The 12,281-nt window shown below is 34.7% G+C and overlaps 3 protein-coding genes and 2 long non-coding RNA genes across 5 annotated transcripts in view; 1 reads left to right on the top strand and 4 right to left on the bottom strand.

The window, feature by feature from the left end:
• Window positions 1-275: 275 nt before the first annotated feature.
• Window positions 276-1,714, bottom strand: LOC113465476. Its single transcript, XR_003390177.1, has 2 exons — window positions 512-1,714; window positions 276-429 (listed from the first exon to the last, which is right to left on the bottom strand). It is a non-coding gene; the product is annotated as an uncharacterized LOC113465476 (long non-coding RNA).
• Window positions 1,715-1,930: 216 nt separating this feature from the next.
• LOC103524660 (short coiled-coil protein B) lies at window positions 1,931-3,233 on the top strand. The gene is made up of 3 exons (XM_008489692.3): window positions 1,931-2,199; window positions 2,567-2,773; window positions 2,985-3,233. The coding sequence occupies exons 1-3, from the start codon at window positions 2,133-2,135 to the stop codon at window positions 3,125-3,127; spliced, it is 417 nt and encodes a 138-aa protein (XP_008487914.1). The 5' UTR covers window positions 1,931-2,132; the 3' UTR covers window positions 3,128-3,233.
• LOC113465477 lies at window positions 3,134-4,474 on the bottom strand. The gene is made up of 2 exons (XR_003390178.1): window positions 3,720-4,474; window positions 3,134-3,326 (listed from the first exon to the last, which is right to left on the bottom strand). It is a non-coding gene; the product is annotated as an uncharacterized LOC113465477 (long non-coding RNA).
• A 1,478-nt stretch (window positions 4,475-5,952) lies between these two features.
• LOC103524671 overlaps window positions 5,953-12,281 on the bottom strand; it is a 10,974-nt gene continuing 4,645 nt past the window's right edge. Inside the window, exons 5-7 of the mRNA XM_026820018.1 lie at window positions 10,939-11,149; window positions 6,694-6,967; window positions 5,953-6,256 (exon numbers count right to left, since the gene is read on the bottom strand). Coding sequence (XP_026675819.1) covers window positions 6,007-6,256; window positions 6,694-6,967; window positions 10,939-11,149 — 735 coding nt within the window. The 3' untranslated portion in view covers window positions 5,953-6,006. The remainder of the gene's footprint in view (window positions 6,257-6,693; window positions 6,968-10,938; window positions 11,150-12,281) is intronic.
• On the bottom strand, window positions 7,986-9,831 carry LOC103524661. Its single transcript, XM_008489693.3, has 4 exons — window positions 9,652-9,831; window positions 8,894-9,124; window positions 8,470-8,700; window positions 7,986-8,133 (listed from the first exon to the last, which is right to left on the bottom strand). The coding sequence occupies exons 1-3, from the start codon at window positions 9,712-9,714 to the stop codon at window positions 8,512-8,514; spliced, it is 483 nt and encodes a 160-aa protein (XP_008487915.1). The 5' UTR covers window positions 9,715-9,831; the 3' UTR covers window positions 7,986-8,133; window positions 8,470-8,511.

Genomic DNA, 12,281 nt, shown 5'->3' with positions numbered 1-12,281 from the left:
CAAACAAATGAAAACAAACATAATAATTATATAAAATACAGGGTGCAACTAAAACCAGCTCAAGTATTTATTATTTTGAAAAGTAATAAATATTTATTAGATTTAAAAATCCCAAGAACGTTCAAGTACCTATTTGAGATATACTTACACCACAATGAGAGCAAATATTTCTGATTTGTTGAATGTGTAAGGGTGCAACTAAAACCAGCTCAAGTATTTATTATTTTGAAAAGTAATAAATATTTATTAGATTTAAAAATCCCAAGAACGTTCAAGTAACTATTTGAGATATACTTACACCACAATGAGAGCAAATATTTCTGATTTGTTGAATGTGTAGTTCATGAAAGCTGATAATTATTAATGTGGCAACATTATCTTACAAAATGTGGAAGGCCGGTTTTAACGCACCCAGTAATACTTATGTACCTATCCTACGTTATTAATGTGGCAACATTATCTTACAAAATGTGGAAGGCCGGTTTTAACGCACCCAGTAATACTTATGTACCTATCCTACGAAAAAAATATAAGTATATAATCTTACAACTAAATTTAAAGTTGTTGAAAGTAGTCCTCGATGTAATATATGACAGTAACGTGAACTAAGGAGTTAAATAATTAACACACATTCTAATGTTTGTATGAATAAACAATTTACTGGATATTGCATTCTCCTGAAGAAGACATGGGCATAATTCCAAGACGTACCTTGATAAAAACTATGAGATAATGTATAGAGAGTGTACTTGTTTTAATAACTTTTTATTATTTAATTTAATGAGATGAAGACTTTAACCTCTTTTACTACCTATTTCATTTAGGTACAGAATCATACTTGTAAGTAATATAGGCAGGCAATACAAAAAAATATTTGGGAACAAAAATATTTTACAAGAAAATAGAATAATGAAAATAATATAACAAAATAATAAATAAAGAAAAGGAAAAACATAATAAAAAGTCTTTACAAAAATATTAAATTAACTATTATTTTTGACTAGGTTGTATTTTAAGATATATGGAATTAAAATTATAAAAAAAAAAAATAAATGTAAATGTTACAAAATCATAAGAACTCTTTCCATCCATTGAAAAAAATAAATAAGAAAAAATAAAAACCTAAACTCAGATACTTTTATTTTAATGGCAAATTTTCATAAATCATCATGGTTCAATAAAGACAGTTTGATCTTTAATAGACACTGGTTATCATTATTTACCTAGAAAAGTGAATGTATGATTGAAAAGGTAATCACTATCAAGCACAATAGAATACCTACTTTTAATAACATTATTATTACATACTTGCTGCCTAATTACTAGGTAAGTACATGTGCAAATTTAATGTGGATCTAAAATGTCCAACTGGAGTAGTAAGAGAAATCCTGCTCCAAAAATAAATCAACTGCATTCCTTGCTTATCAAACAACAAAATAAAATTTTGGTAAATTACAAAAAATAATTATGGAAGAATAGACTTTGAACTGAACTAAATTCATACTTGAAAATGTATCTGCGTGAAACAAGGAGTTTCCCAGTCTTTGTAAACCTCCTTTTTTATATTAATGAGCCAAATTATATCTCTCTTCTACATGATGAATTTGAGTTTTTAAATTGATTCATAAAAAAAAATTGAATACCTAATTTTTTATATCATTATAAAAGTACTTACAAGTTTAATTTTCTTTCTTCTTTTAATCTACACAAAAACATTTCAGTATCGATAGTTCTCCTCCTCTACTATCGATAGTTCTCCTCCTCTACTCTGAGCTCTGAGCCTTCTGAGGATAGAAAATAAGATTACCTACTTACAAAAGCTTCACAAGAATTACCTATCAGTTCAAAGTCAGTTTAATTATCAAGTTTGCATAAGTATCTTGTGTCCTTATCATACTGTCCTAAAGTTTAACTACTTTGTTTGTAGTTATTTTACAGTTTGTGAAAGTGGCATTTTCAATAATTATTCTGTTCCTGAAGGTATTACTGGGAAAAGTATACCCATCTAGTACCTCCACCCCATATCTACTATCATGCCAGTCAAAGATATCTAGGCCAAGTGGGTAATGAAATCTGAGCAAACACCATTGGATTAGATTTTGAACCCACTCAGCACTATTCTAAAAACAACCATGGATTGCAAAATCAAAATTAGTGAAGATATCAATAATATTCCACTTGCAGATGATGATCCTCAAGGTATAGTGATTCATAAGTTTTACACATCTTTTTGTTTGCTTTCAGCATTTCTTTTCCTCCCACAAGCATTACGCAATTTGTAAAACTAAACAAAAGAAAGGACTGTTCACCTCACCCAGATATAAGGGAGGGGATCTAAAAATTAATGAGGATATTAAGGAGCGCGGTAGTGCTCCGCCCCGCCAAGTCAAGAAAGTTTGACTGCGCTACTAGAGATATTATACGCGACAGGGAAAGTAGCCGTTTTCCTTTCTATTTAACTATTTACAGATAGTAACAACAGTCAAACTAAATGCAAAATTGTCAATTTGAAACTCACCTGTTTATTCTCTCATCTCTATATAGTTGGATTTGATTTGATTTTCAGCAATAATAAGTGATGAAGTCGAGTCATCTCAAAACTCAGAAGGTCCTATCAGAGCAGACCACAGTTTAGATTCAATATCCTCATCTTTCACCAATAGTAGCAGTAGTCCTGGGCGTAACAGTTTGGATCCTGATGTGAGCCCTGATGAACAAGAGGAGAAAGCTCGTCTGATCTCACAAGTGTTAGAGCTTCAAAATACATTAGATGGTAAAATAAATCTTCTATATTTGAAAATTGGGATCCACAATCCTATTTTGCATTTTAAAGCTTGCCAAATCAAGCTTAAAAAGCATAGAGGGCCAACCAACTGAAAAATTTATCTCTCTTTTAATATATCTACAACTTCTACAAGACAAGTGATATAGCACCAAAGCTACCATTTTTGTATGTTCATTCCCCTATTTTGTCATTGTTTCAGATTTATCACAACGAGTTGATAGTGTAAAAGAAGAGAATCTAAGACTTCGCTCAGAAAATCAAGTACTAGGTCAATACATAGAAAATTTAATGTCTGCATCTTCTGTATTTCAATCCACCTCCCCCAAGTCAGGGAAAAAATGAGCCTAGCCTTCAAAGTTTGAGCAATCTATCATCACTAGCCTGAATAATTTTTGCTTTTTTTCCAGAGATTTTTTTTCTACTGAAAGCAAAAGCTTTAGATTTGGCCATATTTTAAAAATTTAACTGATGGGAAATTGTCCTTAAAGCCAAATGCTGAGATTTAAGCAGCTCTTAACTTATCCAGGAAAAATTAAGAAACCTCTAATGGCCAGGAGTAAGAAAAAATGTATTCACTCGAAAAAATTTGCTCTACAAAAATTTGCACAAATCGCGATTTTGTGTGCGTCAGTGACCCCAGATATGATAGACAACGCAGTTGGTCCTGAGAGGATGCGTTACTGTGTAGTGTGTACAAACAAATGGATCTCATTTTGAACAGCTTTTATAAATTTGTTTGTTGTTGTTTATTGTTGTTGAATTTGTTAGAGATTTTTTTTCTACTGAAAGCAAAAGCTTTAGATTTGGCCATATTTTAAAAATTTAACTGATGGGAAATTGTTTGGAGCCTTTGGTTGCATGTCAAACTAATTGCCTTAAAGCCAAATGCTGAGATTTAACCAGCTCCTAACTTATCCAGGATAAATTAAGAAACCTCTAATGGCCAGGAGTACATCATATGGTCCTATTCAAATGATAGCCATACTTGTTCCATAGCTTTAGCAATTTAGTTATAAGAGCTTTAATAAAATTGACTGTTAGCTCTAGACACTAAGTCCCATATAGTGAATCAGAATAAATCTTGTTGGTATACCTTCAACTGAGAGGAGGAAAAGATGGAAAAGTCTTTTACAGAGCTTTAATTTGATGGAATGTCAAAGATGAAAAGGATGGGCTGGCAACAAAATTGTGCAATATGCTTCTGATCTACAGTTGAGTGGTCCGGTGCCAGATTTGCCTAACCCTCAGTTTCTTCAAATTGAGATAATGAGACCTAAAGTTGGGCCAAACTTTAAAACCCTGAAAATGAAGTATTCCCTGAAATGAAGAATTTTATTTGGAAACATAGTTGTCGATGCTGGGAACAGATCTTTTTTAGTACTTCCTCCTAATAAAGGTAGCTCGAAATTTTCAAATTTGTGGGTTAGGCAAAGTCTGGCACCGACCGGACCACTCAGTTCAATTTTAGTGAGCAATGAGATTTATATCATCTATATCTTATTGCTTGAAATGTGGCTTGGAGAAGATTAGCATTTCTCAAAAATATTAGGTTTTACTTTATTTAAATAACACTACATAGAAAATTTTAATTAATTATTTACAGAGTGCCATGATGACATTTTTCATTTATGGCTTGAACACATATTTTGCTCGCTGTTTAATTTTAATTCACTCTATTTTTATTGTAAATAACTTTAACTTTGTATTTATTTTATAAATTAAACACGGAAATTAATATTATTAATTATCATAATAATTTTACCAGAAACTGCAATGGTCTATCACTTCTTTAGTTTTGCTGTAAAATAATCTGTGTAGTACTTACGTCTGCATCTACGCTAGAGTCTATTGGGATGTAGTTATTTCATTAAGTTTATTTTTATCTTAATGTTTATTTGATTAAAAGCTGTTCTTTTTATGAACATTTGAATGAAAGGCGATGGATAGTAAAGAATCATAGAACTAAGTATCTTGGTCAAAAACTAGGGAGTACATACCTTTAACATTTGAATGAAAGGCGATGGATAGTAAAGAATCATAGAACTAAGTATCTTGGTCAAAAACTAGGGAGTACATACCTAAAAAAAAGCTTAGAAATCTAGGGAGCGCAAACATTAGAAAGTTCGTAGGGATGTCCCAAATTATGCAAAATTCAAGCGAAGAGAGGAAGGTAGAGACGAACAAAAGATAATAGTTGAGAGTTATAATAGATGAGCTGCAAGGAGTCTGTGAAGTTTGTAGGAAATCTAGGGAGCGCAAACATTAGAAAGTTCGTAGGGATGTCCCAAATTATGCAAAATTCAAGCGAAGAGAGGAAGGTAGAGACGAATAAAAGATAATAGTTGAGAGTTATAATAGATGAGCTGCAAGGAGTCTGTGAAGTTTGTAAAATAGGGAATGAAACATAACGGGTGATAGAGGATACGGAGGGGATGAAGGTAATGGGTGAAAACGAACAGCGAACTGAGGCTAAAAGAATAGACTGAATAAGAGTAGGAAAATGGAATGGGAGTTTAAGGCTGTAAGGAGGTACCGTAATATAGGATTGGCCAGAGGGAGCCAAAATAATTTTAATCACAGAGGAATACCGTTCTTAATTTTTAAAGTACTCTTGATGCATTTCTTCAATTTAATATTTTCATTCCCCTATAGGTAGGTAATTATATCCCCTGCATTACTATAGTCTTGTTGGGTAGATTCTTCGTTTTATTCTGATCATAAAGGAACCTTTTGTAAAATTATAGGTGTTCGTCACCTGTTGGAGTTGCAGAAGTTAGAGTATATTGCCTCTTAGAAACTATTAACTTGCTTAGTTTGTGAAAACAGCCGCTCAACGTTAACCAGAAAATTGGAAAAGTCAGTCAACAAGCGAAGATTTTCACGAAGCCGTTAATAATAATAGTGCTTATTTATACCTCTCGCATAGGACTGAAAAGTCCCTTTACTCCTGCAGTAGGCTACTACTATTATTGTGGTCAAATTCTCAAATTATATTGAGGATGAAATTTCATGCCTCGGCTGGGAATGAACCCACGCCCTCCTGTTTACCAGGCGAGCGCCTTGACCACTACACCACCGAGGCAGGCTTCGGTGGTTTTCGCCTGCACCACGGAGGCTGCTAATTTCATAGAAGAACATGATCCTATAGAAGTAAAACACAGGACTCGTCATAGTTTAGCAATATGTCTCATTTTATTCGTACAATTCTCTACCGCGTGACGTCATATATCACAGGTGGAATTTTTAGCTTTCCTCAAATTCCACATGATGGCTGTCTTCACAATGCTCGTCTCTCGAAAGAAGTCGCAAGCCACAATGTGAGCTCGGTTGCCCCAGTCTCCTAGGAACCAGAATGTTACCTCTTTGTTGACGGAAGAGGCCATTGTTCGGAGTCCTTTCATGTCGTCTGTGAAAATGTCCATGCCTGTGGCAGTCAGCTCTGTCATTGCGGCCCAAGGACCCCAGGGTGGACTGAAAATAAGGTTCAATTAGTGGTTGACACGCTCCAAAACCTGCCATGGTTGTCAAGGCGCTCGCCTGGTTAACATGAATAGAATATACCTTGTTTATCCTGCTGGGATAGGACTGAAAAGTCCCTTTACCTCCGCAGTTTAACCAAGGTCTCATATTTTGACATATGGGGAACACATTTTACAAATAGAGTAAATGTATACCCTGATTAATTAGAAAAAAATGAAGGCTCGGGTTCAATACCACTGAATTTAATTCTCAGTTATTTGACATTGATTCAGTGATATTTCAACGTGCTCGTCTAGACATAGAACTTTACCCTCGTTGTTTGTAAATTTCACATACCTACCTAATAGTTTCATAATAAAATTATATTATCTCTTTATTAGTGTGTTCTAAGTCTTAATTAGGTAGTCACCTATTGATGCTATACTTACTGAGTAAATTCCACTTCCATGTAATGCTTCAAGGCGTATAAATCTTGAGCGTTCGCCCATCTTTGATTAACGGGGAGCCACAAAATGTCCGAGTACTGGTCCTGCGTCTCTTCATGGTTGTAGGCAATTATGAGAGTTCTGTTGATCCTCCAGAAATCTTGTAACTTGGCATTCCAAGTCAAGTTGGCAGGGGCTATGTACGGTTCTAGTTCTTGTTTTAAATACTCGACTAAAATGGCATGAGGCTTCACGTTAGGAATTTTACCGTTGAAACCTGGAAACAAACAAAAGGCAGATATGTATGTAGACGAATACGGCGAACATTTCAGGTAACTCTAAAATAATGTTTAATACTGATGTCAATATACAATGTGAAACAATAAAAAGGAACGTAATTAAATGTGCAACTGGGGAAGAGTGTTCTAAAAAAAATGTCTGACAGCTCTATTCAACATTTCAGGTAACTCTAAAATAATGTTTAATACTGATGTCAATATACAATGTGAAACAATAAAAAGGAACGTAATTAAATGTGCAATTGGGGAAGAGTGTTCTAAAAAAATGTCTGACAGCTCTATTCAAAAAAATGTGAATGCAGTTTTGTATTTCTTAGGTATTTGCTAGTCATCAAAGGATCCAGAATAACTGGATACCTTAGGACTGATGCATATTATAAAAACAAACCAAGACTTGATTTCTCACTTGATTGCTTCATCCACAATCCTATTTTGCATTTTAAAGCTTGCCAAATCAAGCTTAAAAAGCATAGAGGGCCAACCAACTGAAAAATTTATCTCTCTTAATATATCTACAAGACAAGTGATATAGCACCTTAGTTACCATTTTTGTATGTTCATTCCCCTGTTTTGTCATTGTTTCAGATTTATCACAACGAGTTGATAGTGTAAAAGAAGAGAATCTAAGACTTCGCTCAGAAAATCAAGTACTAGGTCAATACATAGAAAATTTAATGTCTGCATCTTCTGTATTCCAATCCACCTCCCCCAAGTCAGGGAAAAAATGAGCCTAGCCTTCAAAGTTTGAGCAATCAATCATCACTAGCCTGAATAATTTTTGCTCATGATGCCGTTTATTTCATTCCTTAATTCCTAGCCGTTTCTGAGATATAAGCGTGGTTCGCAAATCACGAACCACCCTGTATAGTAGAATAATACTTCAACATGACCATTGTGATTTGCATGCCTTGATAAAAATGAACAGAACTGTTTTGTTCCTTTAAAAAAATAATTCCCAACTGTACAAATACCAATACTGTCACAACATTCCTTTAATTTTCTCACAAAGTAAAATCAGTTTAAAAAGTGGAATTAAATAATGAAGATTAAAATTACATATGTAGGAGTGATAGATAATAATTTTCAAAAATATAAAACCCTTAATTCAACGCTACTGTCACATACATAAATATTTCAATTCAATCTGAAAAGAAAAAAATAATAATTAGTTTTCTGTAAGTACTTACTTATTTCACCAAGACTAACACTCGTATTTATGAACTAGAATGATCGTTCTTAGATCAGTCTCAAGTCAAAATTGACCAATCAAATGCCTTGAGACTATGCTTAGCACGAACTTAAGAGCCAACATTTTGTTCATAAATATGGGTGTTAGTTATAATTTTTACAAGAGTTAATTCACCTGACTACATACTTATCCATATCTGGCTGGGGAAGAAGTAGACAAGGAAACCCAATAATTCTTGAGGATTGGCCATTTCATTAAAATTTTACATGTATTATCAATGGCTATACTTACCCATAAATTATTAAGAAAGAGAGAGCGTGGAGACACTAGTTGTCAGTGGTCAACATCTGAATCATCGTCAAAGTATGTGTAAACACCAAGACATGTACACAGCTTTGACTTGCCTTCATTGGAGACAATGTAAGGCTTCACTTTGGATGAAGCAAAAATGAATTTTCTGCCATCATCATCAGCAACAATCACTAATACTTGACAATTCTGACATTCAGAGAGATCATATGCCTGCAAAAATGATTTAAATCATTATTGTACATTGGTGATATAGAAATGTTATTTAAGTAATAGGTAAAACCCCCATGTTGAAAATAGTAAGAAAGGTTTTTCTTAAAGTTAGAAAGCCAAAGGTTACTGGAGTTCAGCCCACATACCTACTTATTAATTTATATAGTCAGTAAAATTGAGTTTTCATACTTACATTTTGTTCAACCATAACCAATTCTTCAGCAAAATTTGAGTCTTTAAAATCATTGTATACTGTCTCCGGGGGAGCATTGTGGGAGCTGTACCTTGTATCAATCATATCTTTTAGTTCCACAATGGAAATAAATGCACGCAGCTTGCGTGTTCCCAAAGACATCATACCATAGGGTTCGGAAAATGTAATCAGAACAATGTTCATATTGCGATGAATTGAGAAATCCCACACCTGAAAATAATGAGAAAAAATGCTATTGTAGGACTTGTAGGTAGAGGACAAGTTAGTGGTCCTACCTATGAAATAAGCATACCTACATATCTCTGTATTTTTCTATAGTTGGTTCATTTCATACTCTGAATTTCTAAATTTGTCTGACCATTTCAAGAGGAAGTTTTGATATTTGTACTGTAGTATAGGAGTAGGTATACTGTTGGCTTTATTGCCTTTGAGCCATCTATCTTGTCCATTTGTGTGAGCATAAAAACAAACACCACTATACATTTTTGTTTATGTTGTTCCCCAAGACAATATTACTAGTGTGATATTGCCGAAAAAGATTTAAAAACTACCAATGACAAAATATTATTTCGGTTGAAGGAGAAGGTCAAAATGCAATTAAAATATTTTGATATTTTAAGTAATTCAATTTGAACCCGGTATTGCGTTTATTCATAATACAAATAGGGTGGGCATTAGTACTGTGACATCCCTTGCCAATTTGAAGCTCAGTTTTTAGCTGAGAGTTCGTGACATACCTTTTCAAAGAGTTCGTCTTTCAGACGTTGAAATGACGGTGAGTTAACAACTTTTAATTTCATTACACTTTAAGCAGGAGAATTATAGTAAAATCTTTAATTTAAATAAACTTCAAACTATATAACAAAATTCTTAAATTTTATAAACAACAAACATCTATTGATTTTGATTATCAAATTTATCAATCACAAAAAATCCGGACACAATTTTTTGCAGCTGATTACTTGACATTTGGCTAACTTCTCGTTCTACAATGTATACAGGGTGGCGAAAAAAAGATATCAAAAGGAAGTGAACTCTACGTGTACAAGGGTGGGGCATAGCGAACCCGACAGCCTTACTTCTCTTGGGCTGTACCACCCTGTATGACACAGAGAAAACCACAGAGGAAAAGAGTGGAAAAGGGGTTCTCAAAATATTGATTTTCATCGAAAAGTTTGCTAACTTCATATTCATAGATTTTCCTTATCGGGTTGAGTGCGTTCGGGTCTGAGCTCTAGTCTGTCTGAGCCTTCTGAGGATAGAAAATAAAAAGATTACAAAAGCTTTACAAGAATTATTACCTATCAGTTCAAAGTCAGTTTTGCATATAAGTATCTTGTGTCCTTATCATACTGTCCTAAAGTTTAACTACTTTGTTTGTAGGTTTGTGAAAGTGGTATTTTCAATATTCTGTTCCTGAAGGTATTACTGGGAAAAGTATACCTATCTAGTACCTTCTACTATCATGCCAGTCAAAGGTATCTAGGCCAAGTGGGTAATGAAATCTGAGCAAACACCATTGGATTAGATTTTGAACCCACTCAGCACTAATCTAAAAACATGGTTGTAGGCAATTATGAGAGTTCTGTTGATCCTCCAGAAATCTTGTAACTTGGCATTCCAAGTCAAGTTGGCAGGGGCTATGTAGGGTTCTAGTTCTTGTTTTAAATACTCTACTAAAATGGCATGAGGCTTCACGTTGGGAATTTTACCGTTGAAACCTGGAAACAAACAAAAGGCAGATAGGTACGTATGTAGACAAATACCGCGAGCCGGGAGCAAAGAATTCTACATATTTTCGAGAATTTAAAATCCCAGAGGATTGTTTTTTTTTTTTTTTTAGGGAACCCTTGGTTGGGCCCATAGTTACAGGATTTCAAAGAGGTGCCTCTTCCGGTCCCAGTACTTCTTAGAATCTTGAGAAGTGGCAGAATTTGTGAAACAAATCTCATCATTTCAACAGAGAAGGAAGATAGAAATGGGTAGAATTACAGGTCGGTACCTAGGGATTTAAGTTAGCTTACCCATAGGAAATTGATGAAAATCTAGGATTACGATCTCTCTTGTATTCTCCATGAACGTTTTAATATCTTTGACTATAACGCTGAACGGACAGATGCTCTGCAATCCGTGGTTCAAGTACAATTTGGAAGTCTCGTTCTTCACAGAATAATATGCAACTCTGAGATCTAAACTTCGAATTCCCAGTATTAGCTGGTTCAAAACAGTTTCATCCTGTAATGAAAGTAAAAAGAAAAGAGCAGTCAAAGCTTTTATTTTCTTGGTAATCTCCAACGGTTTTCTTCACAGTCGAGGAATTTTCCACGATTTTCGTGGAAAATCTTTTTCCCAAAAGCTAAAAAGGAGGAGGAGGAGGACAAGAAGAAGGAGAAGAGGAGGAGGAGGAGGAGGAAGATCAAGAAGTAAAACTTCGTGGAACAGACCCTAGGACAAATGATTACTTTGTTCTTGCTCTTTGTGTTATGGTCTTGTTCTGTTGTTCTGTTCTTAAACCTATAAAATACATGAGACCTCATTTAGACTGCTGGAGTAAAGGGACTTTTTAGTCTCATTCGAGCAGGATAAACAAGGTATGTTCTATTCCAGGGGTTTCCAACTAGCGGCCCGATGTGGCCCGCCAGCCCATTTTGGTGGCCCGCGAAGCTTTTTGGAATTAGTGTTCAGCTACAACCAGGAGAATACTTTTTAAAAAATTTCGCCTGCAGCGCTCAAAATTCGATCGGATGATATTTCTGAAAAGTTTTTGTTGGGGGGGGGGGGGTGCTCACGATAATCCGGTAAAAGAAGTGCAAAAGTGCAAAAACTTGGCGGCGGTAAAACTTAGTCCTACCTTACCACTTTTAAAGTCATGGATACAGTGGGGCTCATGAAAAAGAATTGTTGGTGTTTTTTAAAGTAAGTTTTAGCAGCCTGGGCAAAAGAGCACTTCTCTCTGTTTTGCCCAGATAATCCGGTAAAAGAAGTGCAAAAACCTTGCGGCGGTAAAACTTAGTCCCTACCTTACACTTTTAAAGTTCATCGGATACAGTGGGCCTCATGAAAAGAATTGTTGGTGTTTTTTAAAGTAGGTTTTAGGCCAGCTCGCAAAAGGCACTTTTCTCCTGTTGGGTTTCCGAGATAAACATCGCATTGTCTGTCTGTATGTGTGTATATGTCTGTCTGTCTGTCTGTCTGTCTGTTCTGTCTGTCTGTCTGTCTGTCTGTCTGTCTGGTCTGGTCTTTAAAAAGATTACACCTAAAAACCTAAGCACCTACGTATTCCTCATTCCTTATTGATGGTTAAGCTGCCTAAGATTCGAGTTACACATGTCCTGGTTTAGATGTTAAAATAAAATATATCTAACAT

This window comes from Diaphorina citri, unplaced genomic scaffold (assembly GCF_000475195.1).
Source record: "Diaphorina citri unplaced genomic scaffold, Diaci psyllid genome assembly version 1.1 scaffold112, whole genome shotgun sequence".
Classification (NCBI taxonomy): Eukaryota; Metazoa; Arthropoda; class Insecta; order Hemiptera; family Psyllidae; genus Diaphorina; species Diaphorina citri.
This window is presented reverse-complemented; position numbering and strand designations above follow the sequence as displayed.

Excerpts from the sequence above, each read along its gene's own strand:
- LOC103524660 (XM_008489692.3), top strand. The coding sequence starts at position 2,133 with ATGGATTGCAAAATCAAAATTAGTGAAGATATCAATAATATTCCACTT. Across the intron at positions 2,200-2,566 it reads TGCAGATGATGATCCTCAAG|CAATAATAAGTGATGAAGTC; the intron begins GTATAGTGATTC and ends TTTGATTTTCAG. Across the intron at positions 2,774-2,984 it reads GCTTCAAAATACATTAGATG|ATTTATCACAACGAGTTGAT; the intron begins GTAAAATAAATC and ends TCATTGTTTCAG.
- LOC103524661 (XM_008489693.3), bottom strand. The coding sequence starts at position 9,714 with ATGAAATTAAAAGTTGTTAACTCACCGTCATTTCAACGTCTGAAAGAC. Across the intron at positions 9,125-9,651 it reads AAGACGAACTCTTTGAAAAG|GTGTGGGATTTCTCAATTCA; the intron begins GTATGTCACGAA and ends CATTATTTTCAG. Across the intron at positions 8,701-8,893 it reads TGGTTATGGTTGAACAAAAT|GCATATGATCTCTCTGAATG; the intron begins GTAAGTATGAAA and ends TCATTTTTGCAG.